General features: G+C 38.7%; 1 protein-coding gene across 1 annotated transcript; it reads left to right on the plus strand.

Annotated features, from left to right (window-relative positions):
• Positions 1–7,495: 7,495 nt before the first annotated feature.
• Positions 7,496–11,712, plus strand: LOC135586468 (protein SMAX1-like). The gene is made up of 3 exons (XM_065125468.1): positions 7,496–9,545; positions 9,676–9,976; positions 10,055–11,712. The coding sequence occupies exons 1-3, from the start codon at positions 8,341–8,343 to the stop codon at positions 11,516–11,518; spliced, it is 2,970 nt and encodes a 989-aa protein (XP_064981540.1). The 5' UTR covers positions 7,496–8,340; the 3' UTR covers positions 11,519–11,712.
• Positions 11,713–20,498: the final 8,786 nt, after the last annotated feature.

A 20,498-nucleotide genomic window follows, 5' to 3' on the forward strand; every position in this document is an offset into this window, starting at 1 on the left:
TTTTGGCTTCATGTCCATCTTTCTAATCCTACCTTCAACTTTTTATTCAACTATTGGTGTTTTGGCCTTTCTTTCATCATATAAAATCGTATCATAGTAAACAATGATTACTAATCATAGTTATCATTGTAAACCTTTTGCTTTGTTTGAGCAGAACACTTCAAAGAGATTATTTGTGTATTAGTTCTTAAATGTGAGTGAGAGTAGAAAAGGATCAGCTCTGAGAGAACAAAAGAGGGAGGGGCCCTCCTGACATCAAGTCAGATTGTCAAAAATGGCCTCATCATCTTCAAGTTGAATTGGATTCTTTCCTCTGGTGCATGTCAAATTGAATTAGCTCTTCTTCTGTTGCTTCTTTAGATTGGATCAGCTTTTTTATTGCCTCATTGAAATGCCTCAGACACTACAAGTGAAAAGTGGAAGCTCCTTCAAGCATATATACCCATGGAATCACTTGGGACCAGAAACAAAATGACTTGCACTACTTGCTGAAACCATGAGCATTCTCTTCAGAGTCCAATCCACTCTCCCAATCTTAGAAATTGAGGTTAGATAGAATGTTAAGAAAAGGCTTTCTACTCCAGAGGAATCATCAGCCTTCTGTTGTGCAAAAGTGGGTTCCTTTTTGTGGCCCAGTTTTAAGGAAACCAATGACAAAAACTATGGAGTTAAAAAGAGAGGGAATGAATGAATGACTTTATGCAGAGAGAAAGTAAGCTTTCTGAGTGCACTCCACTTGGCAAATTGTCCATGTTGTAGACATCTTTTTTTCACTTTAACTTTTTGTAATGATTCTTCTTTCCTCATCTGTTGCTCAGATGATTGATAGTGTCAACTGCCCTCATCTCTGTAAAGGCAGAACCTTTTCCATCTATTATGGTCACTAACACTGGCCAAAGAGTAGCAAGGCCCAGTCAAGTGCTTTCATTATCTCTCAAGGAGGAGAGAGAGAGAGAGAGGTGGAAGGATGAGGGAAGCAAGGCATGAGCCTTTTTGAGTGGGGAAGTGAGGGTTAAAGCATGATGGTGTCATGTAGATGTGGTTTGGTAGAGATGGACAAGGGGAAGACAACTCTCAAGGAAAGTCCATGGCACCACCCTTCAAAGCAACTGCTACTTTTGTAAAGGGGAGATCCAAAGGAACTTTTCCCAGGGCTGGCTTGCTGTCAATGCCCCTTTTATCTTCTGAGCTCATCATGATAGTATTGATGATGGTTTCCTTTTTTGCTTTGTTAATATCATAACTGCTATCTTTTGATGTTTGCCATTGTCTCATTTTATGTAAGTGGCAATGTTTTAATTATTCGAGAACTGACTATTATATTATTAATTAAATTAAAAGTACTTAAATTTCTCTGTATGATTTCTAATAAAATCTTCTCTTTTTTTTTTCCTCTCGTACTATCACTGATACTAATCATCTCATATCTTCTAGTTATAATATCCATACGTCTTATTAGTATATGTTCATCCTATCTTAAATAATTCTCCTTATTTTATCCTCGAACCAATCTTCATATAATAAAATTTTTCTTTTTATAGTTTTCTCTAATAATTTCAAACATCAGTATTCTCGTATGTCACATATTTTATAAATAACAGTAACAAAAAAAACAAAAATACATAAAATGTCTTTTACAAAAATAGTGACCGCAGGAATTGTCCTTATTTAGAGAGACATTATGATTAAGTACTCAGATGTCCATTCCATAACAATTTTATGTAAAATTGCTTTAAGGCAAGAAAAGAAGAAAAAGAAGAAGATTGCGACCAAGATCTAGATAATCATCAAAAGAACATTTATAAACTTAATAAATAAATTATAATCCTGACGTCTAATATTTCTATGGAGGAGAAGGCCACAAGGATGATGACAACCATATACATGATGTCGAAAATAATGAAAATTTTTCATCCAAGAATATTTATTGCCAAGTTCTTAACTTTGTAAATAATAAAAAATAATTATTTAATTTCCATTGTTGAACAATCCACTTCATTAACCAACGAGAAGAAAAGCACAAACCCTTCTTATCCGATCATAAAGAGAAGAAAAGTAGGCGGAAAGTTTCACAAGCTTTAGGTAAGTAGCAAATGGACAAAATCAGTGACAAGTAGATATTAGAAATTGAAGAAGATAAAAATCTTCAATAGTCAATCAGATAACCTCAACATAAGTCGATTAAAAAATATATAATAAAATATTTTTTGTGTAACTTTTAACCGAGGCATAATTATCGGTTATCTAATATATTTTAGAAATCTAACTTGAGCATCACAAAGATCACATCGAAAACCTCATAATCTTCGTCCGATTAGAACTGAATCGATCAACCTTCCCACCAACACTTTTTACCATCAATTAATTTTTTTAATTATTTATTAGCCCTTTATCTTAGCGATTAATACCATCACACATGATCGAAGAGACCTGAAATGATCACAATTTTCATGTAAATTAAAATTAATCATTTACGATTTACGATTGAGTGAAATTACTCATTTACGATTCCAATAAACAATTCAAGTCATAAAAACAATTCTATTTACGATTTTAATGGACTGAAGTTTGGTAATCCCCATATAACTTATTGCTTTGTTTCAATACATCGAACCTAATAGTATATGCAGTTGAAAAGTTTCTATTACAAGCATTTAATATTCATATTACATGATAGTTGAATGATAAAAAGTAAATCTAGAAAAAGAATATCTCATTGACATTATATATGATGTCGATGTGCACTAACTCAGATGGTAAAGACATCCGATTTCCTTTCAAAGGATCGAATCTTGGTTGTCTATTTTTCTCATGCCTATCTTACGTGATGTGTACATCACTGCACAAAACTGTGTGCTTGATGCCAAAGGACAAAAAAGAAAAAGTAAACATTATTATCCGACACCAAAATAACAAAATTGCATCACATTTCTTCTTATTACAGCAAGATTGTCCAACGTGAAGGAGGGCTCAAATCCGATCTTAGTTTGAATTTAAGTTTATGGTAAATTTAATATCAGGAGATAAGTGGGTTGGACAAGGATTCTATAAAAAAATTACGTTAAGAGCTCCCTAATAAGGGATTTGAAGGATTTCATGGTTAAGTCTAGAATCATTGTATTCGAGGTCATGGTTAAATGTTTGAAATGGTTATGTGCTTTCTTTGACAATCATATAGTATCGAACCCATAAAACATAAGGTAAGCTGAGTTAACTTTCTAGATAACTAACTCTATAGGATTGAATTAGTTGCTATATCATCCAAATGATCATGAGATATCAACCGCATAATGGAAAGGTGTTCATAATCTTTCGTTAGCCCTCCCACCATGTCTTTGACACAGTCAATGCATGATGTAACTTCTGCAAAACTTCATATTTAACTATTCAATCTTTAAAATAATGCTTTGTATTGATTCAATCACGACGTCATTGAAATAATGCTTTGGGCTAATCCGATCATATTATTATTAAAATAATATTTTACACTTATTTGACTACTATCATCAGAATGGTACTTTGAGCCCTTTCAATTGTGTTGTTGATGGAATAGAACCTTAGGCTATTTTGATTGCACTGTCATCGTAATGACCCGTAAAGTTATTTTAGTCATATTACCATCAAAATGTTTTGGGACATTTCATTTTGTCGGAATAGCACCTTGGGTTATTTCAGTTATACTGCTATCCGAATAACACATTGGGTCATTTTGATCATCATGTTGTTATCAAAATAGTGTCTTAGGCTATTTCGGTTACACTACCATTAAAATAACATTTTAGATTATTTCATGTAATCGTTCGAATTGCACCTTAAGTCATTCGGAGGTGCTATTGTCGGAGTAGCACCTTGGATCGTTTGAGCCATGTTGTCATTGAAAAGTGGTTTGGGCCATTTCGACCATTAGTGATGAAATAACATCTTTGGTCATTTTAGTTGCATTATTAACTAGATAATACCTTTGGCTATTTTGGTTATGCTATCATTAGGATATATTTTTTGGTCAATTTAGCATACACTGCTATCAGGAAATGCTTCTTAGATAATTTCTCAACCTGTGTGACTATCAAAAGATATTTTTAGACCGATTAGGCCATGTTATCGTGGAGGAAGATATTATTGTTATATTTAATCATATCATTATAGAAGAATGCTTCATGACCAATTCAACTGTGTTATCATAGAGGGATGCTTTATGATCGAATTTAGCTACAACATCATTTAGAGAGCTTTGTGCTCGATTTTGATCACATCATTGTAAAAGGATACTTCTTGGTTGATTGGTTATGTTATTGTACAGGGATGCTTCATGACCGAGATTGGCTATGTCAAACATCTAAGGACACTTTTGATTGATTTTGATTGCATCATTATAAAAGGATGTTTCTTAGTCGATTGGTCATATTATTATATATGAATGCTTCATGTTGTCATTCAGGGAGACCTTAGGTTTGACCATATCATTATCGAGGAATGTTTTATGGTTGGGTTCAACTATATTATTATAGATGTGTTGAAAATTATCTCTTCAAGTAGTTCAGTCATATATTAAGAGTCATCTCTTTAGGCAATTCAATTGTACTAGTGTAATGAATTATTTCTTTAGATATATCGATAGTATTAGTATTGGTGTTGAGAATCACCTCTTTAGGTGGTTCAATCGTATTAACATTAGAAGCCGCGTCTTTAGGTGGTTCAATCATGTTAGTGTCAATCATCTCTTCTAGGTAGTTTAATCATATTGACATTGGGATTTGCTTCTTCACATGGTTTGTTATGTTGGTGGCTCCCTAACAAAGCCCTTTAATACCTTAGTAAGTGATTCAGAGGATTCGATCTAAGTGTCAAGTCTAAGTGTTAAAAAAAATTTAAGTACAGGAGAATGTACCTAAGAGGTCTCTTTTTTAGTGAGGTCTAGAACCATTGTATTCGAGGTCATGATTAAATGCATAAAACTATTATGTGCTTTCTTCAATCGTAGATGTAATCATATTGCATTGAACCCAAAAAACACAGGGTAATAGTTGGCTAAGTCAACTTCCTAGATAATTAACTTCATATGATTGAATTGGTTGCTGGGTCATCCGAATGGTCACGAGGCATCAACCACGTAATAGTGAGGTGTCAACAATCTTCCATGTGTTATCATTCTTATATCATTTGTGCTCCCAACATGTCCTAACACGTGAAGTAGAGTCTGGGCATGATGTAACTTCTACCAAACTTCTTGTTTAACCACTCAATTTTTAAAATACTACTTTAAACCAATTTGATTATGTTATCATCGAGATAATACTTTATTGACATAAAACTATATGTTGAATCGATCATACGATCATTCGAATAGCACTTTAGGTCGATTCAATCGTAATATCAATAAAATAATGCTTGGGCCAATCCAATTGCATTACTATTGATATAGCATTTTAGGCTAATTTAATCACATTATCAGAACAACACTTTGGGTCATTTGGATCGTGTTATCGATGAAATAGAACCTTATGCCATTTTGGTCATATTGCCATCGAAATAACCCCTTAGTTCGTTTCAATCATGCTACCATCAAAATAGTGTTTTGAGCCTTTTTGACTATACTATGGTCGGAATAGCACCTTAGGCCATTTCGTGCTGTCAAAATAGTGCCTTGGATTCAAAATAAAGCTTTGGGTTATTTCAATTATATTATCATTCGAATAATATCTTGAGTCATTTCAATCATCTCATTGTCATCAAAATAGTATCTTTGGAATAACATATTGGGTTGTTTCAATCTATGCTATCATTGGAATTGCACCTCAGGTAGCATTACTATTGGAATAGCGTCTTGGATCGTTTGATCCACACTGCCATTGAAATAATTACTTGAGCCATTTTGACTACTATTGATGAAATAACACCTTGGGTTGTTTCAATTACACTATCATCAATATAATGATTTTGGCTATTTTGACCATACTATTATTGGGAGATACTTTTAGGCAAATTTAGGCTATGTTGCTATTAGAATATACTTATTAGTCAATTTTTCAACGTATGTGATCGTCGAAAAATGTTTTTTGATCGATTAGGCCATATTATCGTGGAGGAAGATTTATAGTTAGATTTAGTCACATCATTTTAGAAGGATGCTTCTTAGTTAATTCAATCATGTTATCATACATGGACGCTTCATGATCGAGTTTGGCTACATTGTCGTCGAGGGACGCTTTGTGCTTTATTTTGATTGTGTCATTGCATAAGGATATTTCTTGGTCGATTGGTTATTTTACTGTATAGGCATGCTTCATAATCAAGATTGGCTATGTCAACACCTAGCGATGCTTTATGATTGATTTCAATCACATCATTATAAAAGGATGCTTTTTGGTTAATTGGTCACATTATTGTATATGAATATTTCATAGTTAGGTTTGGTTACATTGTTGTTGAGAGATGCTTCGATCGTGTCATTGCCACACTTTATGGCTGTGTTTAGCTATATTATTATAGAGGTGTTGAGAATTCTCTTTAGGAGGTTCAATTGTGTAAGGCAGCTCGACCATATTGGTGTAAGGAATTATTTCTTTAAGTAATTTGATTGTATTGGTGCTGAGAATCACCTCTTTGGGTGGTTCGACAATATTAGTGTTAGAAGCCTCCTCTTTGGGTGATTCGATTGTGTTGGTGTCAAGAGTCATCTTTTTTTATGTAGTTTAATCATGCTGATATTGAGAATTAGCTATTTACATGATTTGTCATATTGGTGGCGAAAGCCCTACCTCTTCGGATAGTTCGACCATATTAGTGTTGAGATCGAATGATTCAACTATGTTGGTATTAGGAATTGCCTCTTTAGATGATTCGATTGTGTTAGTATCGAGAACCACCTCTCCAAGTGATTCAAGCATATTATCACTACTTATTTATAACAAATTACTACTTAATCCTATAAAAATGTGACATGATACAATCGTAGCCCTCCGTGTTATTGCTCAATCGCAATGATAGCTTGGAGCGATGCTTAAGTCAATAAGAGATACAGAAAATTCAATCAAGTGTTAAATATACATATTAAAAAAAATTAACTCCAAAAGAATATACTCGAGGGATCTTTTTTAGTGAGATATATGACTATTATGTCCAACAAGTTAACGATTAAATGTCCGATCATATAGGACTAAACGAGCTATTATATTATTTTAAAAAAATAATAAAATATCAATCATAAAACAGTGAGATATCGATCAACCAACCTTCCACGAATGATCATCGGCACGTCTCCGATCAACGTAACATGATATGAAATATTACAACAGTATGTGGTAGATTAAAAGCGGGCGTGGCCTGTGGGAGCTGCAGTAATAATTAAAGGCAGAGGCCGAGCTTTGACGAAAAGCTGGTGACGGACTAATAAACAACACACGAAGTGGTTAATCGCATTCATTCCCTCGCTCTTCTTCCCCGACCCACCCCCACCTACTACCGAGAAGCGCGCAGGAAAAGGGGAGTGGCAGGCGAAAGCGAGCGGGCGTGCGAGTTGTGTTCCAGAGAAATATAATGATGCTCGTCTGTGTCCTCCCACCGATCCCTCCGTCAGCCTTTGTGGTCTTTGGCTGCAACTTTACAAGTACACGGTAAGAGAGATAAGACTTGTTTACGCTTAAAGGTTGAATGGATAGAAAGTTACTGCGACAGTGCATCAGCATCGTGTGCTTAGTTTAGTGGAAGGGAAAAGGGTCGATGAAGAAGGGCAGGTGGGAAGGTGACAATAGGCGGCAGTTGAACTACAAGAGCTGATCGAGATAAATACGCAGGTAATTTTCATTCTCTTATCTTCGCCATGGTTGAATATTTCCTGGTCTTGATGTCACCAATGGCTGCTTTTTAGCTGCTCCAGCTTCTGTGTTTGTGGAATGCTGTCCTTTTGCTGGTAGATATAGCTGCGATGGCTCAGCTTGAGTTGTTCCATTGGAGGACAAAAGGTGGTGTCATCTATTTCCTCCGCCCTTATCAGTCCAGAGGTCATGAGAGGAAACCTTAACCAAAATATATGGTTCCGAAAGAAAACGTGCTTCTCTTTGTTGTTCTTGTTGGTTTTGTTGTGTATACCTTCCACCACATCTCTCTCTCTCTCTCTTTCTCCGTGATTCCCAGTCTACATCATCTCTCTTATAACCTTTGTTCTATACTCTCTCTCTCTCTCGTATAGGTGAAACTGTGTCGTACGTTCTTCTATATTGTCGAGCTTCGTAGTTCTTCTTGTTGTTAGTTGGAGCTGCAGACAAAAACAGGGATCGTTGCGTGGATTTATATTGGATATTGCGGAGAGAGAAAGAGAGAGAGAGAGAGAGAGAGGAAGCGATGAGGACGGAGGTGGCAACGATGCAGCAGATGCTGACGCCGGAGGCGGCAGCGGTTTTGGTGCGGTCTATTGAGGAAGCGGACCGGCGTCGTCACGGCCAGACGACGCCGCTCCACGTGGCCGCCAACCTCCTGGCGGCGCCCTCGGGGCTCCTCCGCCGCGCTTGCACTGTTTCCCACCCGCTCCTCGCTTCCTCATCCCACCCCCTCCACTGCCGCGCCCTCGACCTCTGCTTCTCCGTCGCGCTCGATCGCCTCCCGGCCAGTGCAACCGGCTCCGACGCCGAGCAGCCGCCGCTCTCCAATGCGCTCGTCGCCGCCGTGAAGCGCGCCCAGGCGCACCAGCGCCGCGGCTGCCTCGACCAGCAGCAGCCCCCGCTGCTCGCCATCAGGGTCGAGCTCGGCCACCTCGTCGTCTCGATTCTTGATGATCCCTCCGTCAGCCGCGTGATGCGCGAGGCCGGCTTCTCAAGCCCCGCCGTGAAAACCGCCATCGAGCAGTCACTCTCCTCCAATTCTGCCACAGTCGCCAATTCGCCGAGCCATCCGGTCACGAGGAACGTGTACCTTAGTCCTCTGTTGCAGCAGCAGGAGAGAGGCGGGCAGGACGCGAGCAAGAGGGAGGATGTCATGAAGGTGCTGGAGATAATGACGAGGCCGAAGAAGAGGAATCCGGTGCTTGTCGGAGACTCCGACGCGGCGTCGGTTATGGAGGAGGTGCTGCTGACGATCGAAAAGGAGCAGCTTGGGATCGACACTCCGGCATCACTACGTTCGGCACAGGTGGTGTCCTTGGAGAAGGAATTCATGTTTCTGGAGCGAAGCCTGATACCCGTGAAGATCAACGAATTATATGGCTTTCTGGAACCCAAGATTCGTGATTGCTCCATCAGTGGCGGCGTGGGAGGTCTAATTCTTGATCTGGGGGACTTGAAGTGGCTCGTGGAGAACCCAGGCGGACATGGAGCGAGCCCAGTTCAGCAACAGCAGCAGACAGGCCGTGCGGTGGTCACGGAGATGGGGCGACTGTTGGCCAGGCTGCGAGAAGACGACGGAGCCGGAAGCAGAGTTTGGGTGGTCGGAACGGCGACATGCGCCACGTACCTGAGATGCCAGGTCTACCACCCGACGATGGAGGTAGACTGGGACCTCCAAGCTCTGCCCATCGCGCCGAGGTCGCCCCCGCTCGCTGGCCTGTTCCCGAGGTTCAAAACTCTGCCACCACTCTGTTCCTCGCTGTTATGTCTTGTCCGCCATTGCCTCAGACTGGTTTTCTCGTCAATGCTTCTCTTGCTCTGCTCATTTTAATTCATGGTGATTCTTGCATGATTCCAGGCCCGGGGGCAATAGTGGAAGCCTAAGCAACTCGGCCACAGTCGTTGCACAGCCAAAACTGTCACCGGCCTCTGGTGCCGCTGCCATCGGACTGAGTCGAGCTTTGGAGAACACCAAGTGTTGGCAGCCGATAGCTTTGTGCCATCTTTGCATGCAGGGCTATCAGCTTGAGCTGGCTAAGACCGTTTCAGAAGAATCTGAGAGCCATTCTTCGGAGCCCAGAGAGGATACGAAGGGAACTCTGCCTCGGTGGTTGCAGAATGCAGTTCCCAGCAGGAAACCAGCGTCTGATCACCTTCAGGTTAGAATCGACTGCCGCTCTCGTTTTCATTCCCTTGAATCCAAATAATGAACGCCCTAAATATGTACTGTTCTGCAGAGGAATGAGCAAGAGCTTCTTCAGAAGCAAAAGGTTGAGGAATTGCTGGGGAAATGGCGTGGCAGATGCACTCGCCTGCACCTAACTCGCTCCCCTCGTCCACAGCAGTTTCTTGAACCGAGATTACTAGCAGTCTCAGGAACCATTTCGCCGACTCAAGGTAGCAGTGATCACAGTCTGAAGCTGAACTCGGTGGAGCACCAAACCAGCCCACCAGTGAAGACCGACCTTGTTCTGGGGCTTTCGCAGCCTCTCGATACCCCATCGCAGAAGCCCCGTAGCGAGTGCATCGAAGACTCATCGAGACAACGCAATACAATCACAGGTGTCTCAGATGTTGTTGCTCTGCAGAGGCTCCGTAGTGGCCTAACCGAAGCCGTCAGCTGGCAGCCGGAGGCTGCCTCTGCCATTGCCACTGCAGTGACGCGACGGGCGTCCGGGAACCGAGGACTGCGCAGCGCTGGGGCGAAGGCTGGCTCATGGCTGCTCTTCACAGGACCCGATAAGGTTGGAAAGTGGAAGATGGCCTCTGCCTTATCGGAGCTTGTTTTCAACACTGCACCGATCAGAATCCACCTCGGTGACGACGGGGAATCGGATGTGAGCTTTCGTGGTAAGACTTCGCTTGACCGTGTTGCTGAGGCCATCCAGCAGAACCCTTTCTCCTTAATCGTGCTCGAAGACGTCGATCATGCCAACACTCTGGTTAGGAGGGCTATCAAGCGTGCTATTGAAACCGGCTGGCTTGTGGATTCTCGCCGACAGGAGGTCGGTCTCGGGAGCATCATCTTCATCCTCATTTCAGATTGGTGGCCTGACGATCTCAGGAACTCAGAGAACTGCCATCGTGCTAAATCCAGCTGGCAATTGGAGCATTCCTTGGGGGAAAAGAGCAGGAAGCATGGTGCAGATTGGACGTCGAAGAATGATCAGCCGATGAAACAGAGAAAGCAGTCCTACCTTTCTCTCGACTTGAATCTGGCTGTCAGCAGAGATGAAGACGATAATGATGCCGAAGAAGGTTCATGGAATTCCAGTGACCTCACAATGGAGCACGACCGCAAGTTTGGGCAGCTCGCCGTCGACCCCCCGACATCATCATACGCTTCTGAGCTAATAGATCTATTGAGCGAAGCAATTGTGTTTAAACCCGTAGATCTTAGCACGATAAGGAAGACAGTGTCGGATTCCATTTCATCGAGATTTATGAGAACCATGGGCAACCTGCAACCCTTGGAGATAGACGAAGATGCACTGGATCGAATAGCTGGCGGAGTTTGGCAGAGCGGAGCCACCAATGTATTCGACGAATGGTTCGACAGGGTGTTGGTTCCCAGCATCAATCGGATGAGGAGCAATTCGGATGTCAGCGACAGAACTATCATAAGGTTAACGTCGGTGAAGGGCGGCTGCGCTGGGAATTCGCTGCCGAGCTCAGTTAGCATCGCCATAGATGGAGCTTGAAGGGCACGACGATGCGCATATGGAGCATGTTAGGAACTAACTATTCATACGGGGAGATGGAAGCCTTTGATGAAACTATGTTCTGTAAACGTATCTATCTAATTCTTCACTAATCTTTTGTCCTCCTATAAATGGCTCACTTCCACGTTCCATAACCTTTCACTTTGTTCCAATAGGAACGCTTTTATCATTAAGATATATTTTCCTAATAGTAACAATTTATCCTGTAAAATATTTATTAGAGCATATTTTGACAGTGCAAACGAGGCACTTATCTACCAAATACTATAATCTATCAAAAATAATAGAATCGACTTGTTTATTTATGGGCAATTTCTTTCAACATGTCCATCTTTTTTGTTTTTTACCGGAAGGTGACATCAATTTTTAGTTTTTTTATTTGAAGCCTACTGTTTATAGCTTTTTTGAACTATTGATAACCCTCTTGCTATTGATAATATTTTTTAAAAATATAAAATATAAATTTATTATTTATATTCTCGATATTATTATTATTTTTTCTTTCTCATAACCTCACATTTTTTGTCGACACCCCTCTTAGGAAGAAGATGATATTTTTATTTATTTACAAAGGGATAGTCTAAAAATATTAAAAAAATTTAAAATATAATTATAAATAGTAAAAAAAGATTGCAAATAATAATTTCCTTCTTATTTGATTTTTTTTTTCTTTAATACACTAAATATCCTTCATCATAGTCATCATCTCCTCTGAGTTAGCATTATTCGTTGTTGTCTCAAATTTATTTTATTATTTTTTGTCTCGTTGTGACTATCTTCATCTCATCGTCTTTACCTATGTTTTGTCACTTTTATCTTTTTGTTATAATACCATCACTTTCTTTCCTTCCATAAAGTCTCGTTATCTTTATCCTATCGTTTCGATTTTATAATCATCTTTTGACTATCGCTATTATAACAAATGATATTTAGAGTATTAAAAAATATAAATTAAAAATTAAAAATATTTTTTTCAAAAAAATCATCCGTTATTTATTTTGTTAAATATTAAAAAAATCAAAATTCTTTTTCCTTTACTTCCTCACATGTGGCCCACAGATTATACTTCTTTACAAGGAGCACCAAAAAACAAAAAAAGAGAGAGCTCATCAAAGTGGCTTTTGGGCGAACTTTACACAGCAAGGATGGAAAAGGGGGAATATGACAGTACGAGTTAATTGTTCCCAACTTCTGTGTGTTCAAAGCAGAAGAGTACGTATGTGTTTGTGTGTTAACGAAGGAGAAGAGTACGTACTGGAATCCATGCGCCAGGAATCTTAGTGCGGCAAGGCACGCCCACCGAAGCCGAGGCGCTTTAGTGCATGATGATGCCTTCGCTCGGCAACCTTACGGCCTTCTCTTTCCCTGCGTTCTCGTCGCCTTGCTCTGCACTGTCTCGCTTTTCCTGCGGACAAACTTGGCAGGGCATTAAAAGCGTAAAGGCAACGCGTTGGCACAGACTTCAATGGATGGTTTGGGAGCACCGACCCGTTGAAGTTTTGCTCCTTTTCCTGCACATGAGAGCCGAGGCAGGCAGGACTGGATGTGCACAGTCGGATGCGACTTGTAGGTAGGAGTGTTGTAATCGAATTATAAAAATTGAACTAATAAGTTTAAATTAAAGTAATTTTAAATTATTTTGATTCGAATTAATTCATCAATAATTTAATTTTAAAAATTATAAATTAAAAAAAATCTAATGTTAGATGACACGCGATTATCATGCAAGATTCTAAGTCATATTCTATCCGTTTACGTGTACAAAAATTTAAAATAAAAAAATATAAATTTTTTTATCATTGATTATAGTAAAAAAATCAATCATAAATTTTTTCTCTCTCCTTTTTAAGATTTTAAGATGAGAAAGAGAAATCTAAACCTCATCCTCTTCCTTTATAATAAAATAAGATCATCCCAAACTTTTTCTCCTTTTTCAAGATATAAAAGTCCATCCTAAATAGGGAAACGAAAAAGGAACTCTCTCCTTTCTTGAATCACCCGAGCCTACAATTAGGGATCTCAGATTACTAACTTGAGCAATGAAGAAATCGAGTCGAAAAACCTCCTCCAACCTTGGTCATTATGCATGTTACATCTCGAGAGTACAATTCTTCCACCTCAATAGCATAATACTTTCACCTTGGGAGCAGAATATTTTTGTTTAAAAATCTTGGAGGCGACATCACATGCGCAGCGTAAGAACAAAAAATAAAATTTTCAATTCCCAAAGATATGTTTGTCGTCGTGCGAAGATTGGTGCGTAAAAATCCATGAAACAGAAAACCACGTGTGAGATAGATCATATTACCTAGGGAGATCGTATATCCCTGAATCCCTACAGATTTCTAGGATAGGGTGAAGGAGGTCAAGCGCCCTCCTCTTTAGTAGTAATCCACACAATAAGGTTGCGATGACGCTCCTCAAAACTTCAGGTTTGCTTTGCTTTGAGGTGGAGAGGGGGAGGCGAATAGGAGAGGAAGCAAAAGGCTCTAGTCTATGAATCACTAGTTCTCTCATATTTATAGAGGTCCCCTATCAACTTAACCATAATGGATATTGGGTATTGGATCTTCATCCAATTACCTAAGCATCTTAGATTAGTATATCTCTATCAAATAATCTCTTATTGACTCTTATTGGATTTTATCCATATGATCCAATAATTCGAGGGTTTATTGGATATCTAATAAGATAGGGGTTCTCGCGGATATCTCATATTCGAACCTCTACTCATCGTAATGTCTACCATATGTGTGTGACCCACTAGACCCAATATCGAGCTGACCGTAAGTCATACCTGTCATAACTCCTTCTAACTCAATAAATTATTATCTTCATAATAATTCACTCGACTCATCGACTACGAACGTATTAGACTACTACGTCGTAGTCCCCAGACTATACAAGGGAATCTAATTCATTGGACATATTTATCCTCAATTATCGTGTACCTATAGTCCCTCATCTATCTAATATCCCAGAGATTTTATACCGGGTATGGTGTTGTCAGACCCATATGGTTTCTACTCGAGTCTCGCTCTAATCGGACTCACCCGGAGAACTCTTTCTCTCTCAATCCGAATGACCCTAGCTAGGGAACATATGAGACATTCCTCTCATAACACCGAGAGTAGATGATCCTCTATCGACACTCAATAGCCCTCATAAGGTTGACTATCACTCCCGATGATCGGCTATGCTAGATCTGGGACATCCAAACCTATAAGTTTAATATCAAAGAGTGAAGCACTCATTCAGGACATCCTTGATGTCTCAAGTCTAAGAACCAGATACACCACTTGGACTATGGAATTGCTATTTCATAATAAGACATCATCAACCATTCAGCATTCCATAAGCAGATCAATCAGTGAACTCATTCTCCAATGAACATATGTATCGTATCATTAGTGTCCCCACACGAGCAGTTATAAGACCAGCTGCATCCATCATATGGACGGGTATACAACACACCAGTCGATCTGGTTATCTCGATGTCTCTCTCGAGTAACCTATGATCGAGATTATTCAGGATCTGTGTTTAAAGGCGAATCAGTCTCATTATCGTGATCTCATCACGATCTGATTCCCATTGTACATATCCAAGGACATCACAATATATATGTGACAAATAATATAAAGTGATAAATGTCAAAATATAATAAGAAAAAAAACTGCATATCAAGTCACACGTGTCATCACTCACGTGATTGGCTTGCATGACACCTATGACTAGCAATCTCCCACTTGACCTAAAGCCAATCACATGCGTGTCTAATCTCCATCAGACCCTTGTGATACTCAAATGCAATATGAGACAATAGTTTTGTTAATGAATCTACGATATTATCTTCTGATGAAACTCTTTCCACTACTACATCTCCTCGGGCCACGATCTCTCTAATAAACTAGAACCTCCTCAAAACACTTCTAATGATGACGAAATCATTATCTAACAATAAGAAATCATTAACCATCCAATATTCCGTGAGCAAATCAATCAGTGAACTCATTCTCTAATTAGCACATACACTATATTCTTAGTATCCCCACACAAGCAGCTATGAGACCATTGCCTCCATTATATGGACAGGTATACAGCATACTAGTCTATTCAGTTATCTCGATGTCCCTCTAGAGTAACATATGACTAGAATTATTTAGGATATGTGTTTAAAGATGAATCGGTCTGATTATCATGACCTTATCATGATCCGATTCTCATTGAACAAATCCATAGACATCACAATATATATATATATATATATATATATATATATATATATATATATATATATATATATAAGCAATATAAAATGATAAAATGTAAGATAATATAATAAGAAAAAATATATATATTATATCACACGTGTCATTACTCACGTGATTGACTTGCAGGATATCTATGACTAGCAATCTTCCACTTGACCTAAAGTCAATCACATGCATGTCTAATCCCCATCAGACCCTTGTGATGCTTAAATGCAATATGAGATAATGGCTTTATTAGTGGATCTACGATGCTATCTTCAGATGAAACTCTTTCTATTACTATATCTCCTCTGGTCACGATTTCTCTAATAAACTAGAACCTCCTTAGAATATTCTGATGAGACTCGGGTTCCCTTGCTGGAGCAATCACCCTATTATTATCGCAATATAGGGGAATCAGCTTCTTGCTACCCGGTACGATTCTTAAAGGCCTCGGACTTGTACTTCATCAAGGACATATATTCATACCTTGAGAGATCATCAGTAAATGTAATAAAGTAGGAATAACCACTTATGGTATGAGTTGATATAGGACCACATACATCATAATGTATGAGTTCCAATAACTTAGTGGCTCTCTCTCTCTCTCTCTCTAATTCTACTAAATGGAGAGTTGATCGGTTTTTCACAAATGCAAGGCTCGCAAGTCGTATATGACTCATAGTCGAATGAATCTAGATGTCTATCCTTTAGCAACTTTTGAATCCTTCCCTTATGGATGTGACTTAGCCTACAATGTCACAAGTATGCATTGTTCACCTCATCTCGTTTACCTCTTGGACACACTTACATTCATGATATATGGAGTAGTGTCTAGTATAAACAAACCATTATACAATGTTCCTCTTATGATTATCTCATCATATAATAATATTAAATAATCATTATTCTCAAAAACTAATTTATATCCACTAACTATCAAATATGAAATAAAAACAATATTTTTGATAATAGAAGGAACAAAATAGCATGTATTCAATGCAATAATAGCTCTACCAATCAGATGTAGGATGACTTCACTAACAACTAATATAACTTTTGCTTCATTGCCCATCTTAAGGTCCATCTCGCCTCTCACCTCTCGCTAATCTCCTAGGTCTTGCCAGAACTTGCAACAAATTATAAATATGATAAGTACTACCGGTATTCAATACCCATGTATTATCATAAGAGTCTGATAAATAGAGACTGGTCATGAATATACCTAAAGCTTCTCCAAGCTTTGTTTCGCCTTCTCTGCAAGGTACTCTTTACAATTTCTCTCCAGTGTTTATCTTTGTCGTAGTGGAAGAATTGACCTTTGTCCTTTGTCGGGTTTTTCTTATCAACCTTTGTTTTACCCGGTTTGCCTTTGCCAAACCCTTCTTAAGGGAATTTTTTACCTTCTTTTTCTTTCTAGTCTCACTAGTATAGAGAACTGACTTCTCTTTCTTGATAGTGCTCTTTGCTTCTCTCAACATATTGAGGAGCTTAAGGAGAGTCACCTCAAGCTTGTTTATATTAAAAATTATTATGAATTATGAAAAGAAATCTGGTAGGGACTGAAGCACAAGATCCACACATAGGTTATCCTCTAGGATCATTCTTAGATATGTAAGTTTCTTTATCCACTCAATTATTTTTAATACATGGTTCTGAACTAATGTCCCCTCAGTCATCTTAATGCGGAAGAGACTCCTGAATATCTCATATCATTGAGTCCTTCCCTGTTCCTCAAACAGTTTATGGATATGTAAGAGAATGGATCTGACATCCATCTTTTCATGTTATATCTATAACTCAAGAGTAATGTAGCCCAACATGTAACACTAAGCAAGATTTGAGTCATTTATGTACTTCATATAGCGAGCGATCTCATCCTCGCTTGCCCCTTTCTCGGGCGTAGGTATCACTGTATCAATGACGTGCATGATTTTCTCCACCGTGAGAATAATTCTCAAGTTGTAGAGCCAATCCGTATAATTCGGACCAGTGAGGCAGTTGATATCAAGCATGTCACGTAAAAGATTTGAAAGCGATATTTTCTAAAAATAAAGATCTAATAGAAATAAATAACATTCAGATTTTACAAAAAAATAAACAATCAAGATTTAGACTTATATATTAATCTGCTCCCACTATTTTCTCGCGAAACACATAATTCCCTCTAGTATGTGAATTAGAGACTCCCGACGGATCTCTAGTATGGATTAAAATCCAATCGGCGTCTTAATGTAACCTCGAGGGACTCGACCAATCACGTTAAAATCGGAAAGGTATGCAACTCTTGTCAATCACAACTCCTTGTGACTCTTGTCATATTCAACCTCCGAACCATCATAGTCTAGAGGGTCTCGACTAACTATAATGTTCGGTTAAGTCAACACCATCGTTACAAGATGAGTTTGATTCGATGATATACCCTCGAGGGACTTGACGAAGCATACTATGTCCTAAGGTCATCGGTGACATTTCTATGTCGTATGTAAGATAACAAATCGCGATATAGGTGAGCCTCGAGAGACTCGACCAACTCAACCTATATTGAGAATTGGTCCCTACCTATAATGATGGAAGGCCACATTGATCAATCTAATTGCCTCATGTTTATCGACTTAATATTATCGAGAGAGAAAATTTTGATTTGGTCTTCTAATATAACATGTCACACACATACAAATTTAATATATATCTACATCGCATGCAAATATATATATATATATATATATATATATATATATATATATATATATATATAATCACACTAGATGATCATAGACCACAGCCTAATGTGATCAGGCCCGAGCCAGTGGGCTTAATCACTCATATCAAGATCTATGTGTGCAGCAACGCATCTCCATGCATTGTGATCGTCTATCTCGTCCTCATCGATTTTATCGACATCTCAACGCATATCCATGCATCACAATCATCCATCTCGATCTTGTGGGTCTCGCTATTGCTTACACGCTCCCGCTGCACCCGACAATAAACGAGAAATAAAGTGGAGGCTCGTAAACCCTAATAATAATAATCACAAGTACACACACATCACACGGTCCATGATCATCTATTGACATCATACATCACAAGTAAATATCATTATGTAGGATTACTAGATAATAATAATAATAATGATAATAATAATAATAATAATAATAATAAAATTTAATTTAATTAATTAACTTATTTAATTAATTAATATTTTTTGAAATTTGGGACATGCTAGGAAAATTTTGAATTATAAGGAGTATTTTGATAATTTGGACAAAAATGATATAATTTGAATTTTTTGAAATTCTTAAGGGCATATCTATCATTTATCCAAAAATCCCTAGTCCCCTCCTTCCCGTTACATTACGATTGTCGCCACCTTGCCGGCAGTGATCAAAGGTGTTCATCATCGTGCAAAGATTGATACGTAAAAATCCGTAAAGCTTAAATTCACGTGTGAGATAGTTATGTTTTACATAAGGAGATTGTATTTCTCTGAATCTCTATAGATTTGTAGGAGAGGATGAAGGGGGTCAAACATCCTCCTCTCTAGCGGTGATCCACACAGTAGGGCTATGACAACGCTCCTCAAATCACTACTCAAAACTCTACACATGCTATCTAAGGAGGAGAAGAGAGAGGATAATAGGAGGTGGCAACCAAGAAAACCTCTTGCTTATGGGTCTTTAGTTCCCTACTATTTATAGAGGTCTCCAGTAATTTAACCATAATGGATCCTGCCCTATTGGGTATTGGATCTTCATTCAATCACCCAAGCCTCTTATATTAGTGGGTCTTTACCCAATAATCTCTTATTAGCTTTTATTGGATCTCATCCATGGGATCTAATAATTTAGGAGATTATTGGATATCCAATAAAATAGGGCTCCAACGGATATCTCATATCTGAACCTCTATTCGTTGCAACACCTAACATATGTGTATGACCCTCTAGGCCCAATATCGAGTTGGCCGTGAGTCATATCTATTAGAACTCCTTCTAACTCAGTGAATTATTATCTCTATAATAATTCACTCAACTCATCGAATGCGGATGTACTAGGCCACTAAGGCATAGTCCCTAGATGATATAGGGGAATCCAATCCATTGGACATGTCTATCCTTAGTTACCATGTATCTATAGTCCCTCATCCATCTAATACCCCAATGATTGCATATCACGCATGGTACTATCAGGCCCATACAATTTTTACTCGAGTCTCACTCTAATTGGATTTTTCTGGATAACTCTTTCTCTCTCAATCTAAATGACCTTGGTTAGAGATTTTTCTGAGCAAGAACATATGGGATATTCCTCTCATGACACCGAGAGTGGATGATCCTCTATCGACACTCAATAGTCCTCGTAAGGTTAGCTGTCACTCCCGATGACCAGTTATGTTAGATCTGAAACTTTCAGGCCTATAAGTCTAATATTAAAGAGTGGAGTACTCATACATGATATCTTTGGTGTTTCAAGTCTAAGGACCAGATATACCACTAGGATGATAGAATCGTTGTTTGATAATAAGGTATCATCAACCATCCAACATTCCGTAAGCGGATCAATCAGTGAATTCATTCTCCAATGAGCATATGCATTGTATCTTTAGTGTCCTCACACGAGCAGTTGAGACCAACTGTCTCCATCATATGGACAGGTAACAGCACACTAGTCTATCCGGTTATCTCGATGTCCCTCTTGAGTAACCT

The sequence above is a fragment of the Musa acuminata genome, chromosome BXJ2-9 (genome assembly GCF_036884655.1).
Source record: "Musa acuminata AAA Group cultivar baxijiao chromosome BXJ2-9, Cavendish_Baxijiao_AAA, whole genome shotgun sequence".
NCBI lineage: Eukaryota > Viridiplantae > Streptophyta > Magnoliopsida > Zingiberales > Musaceae > Musa > Musa acuminata.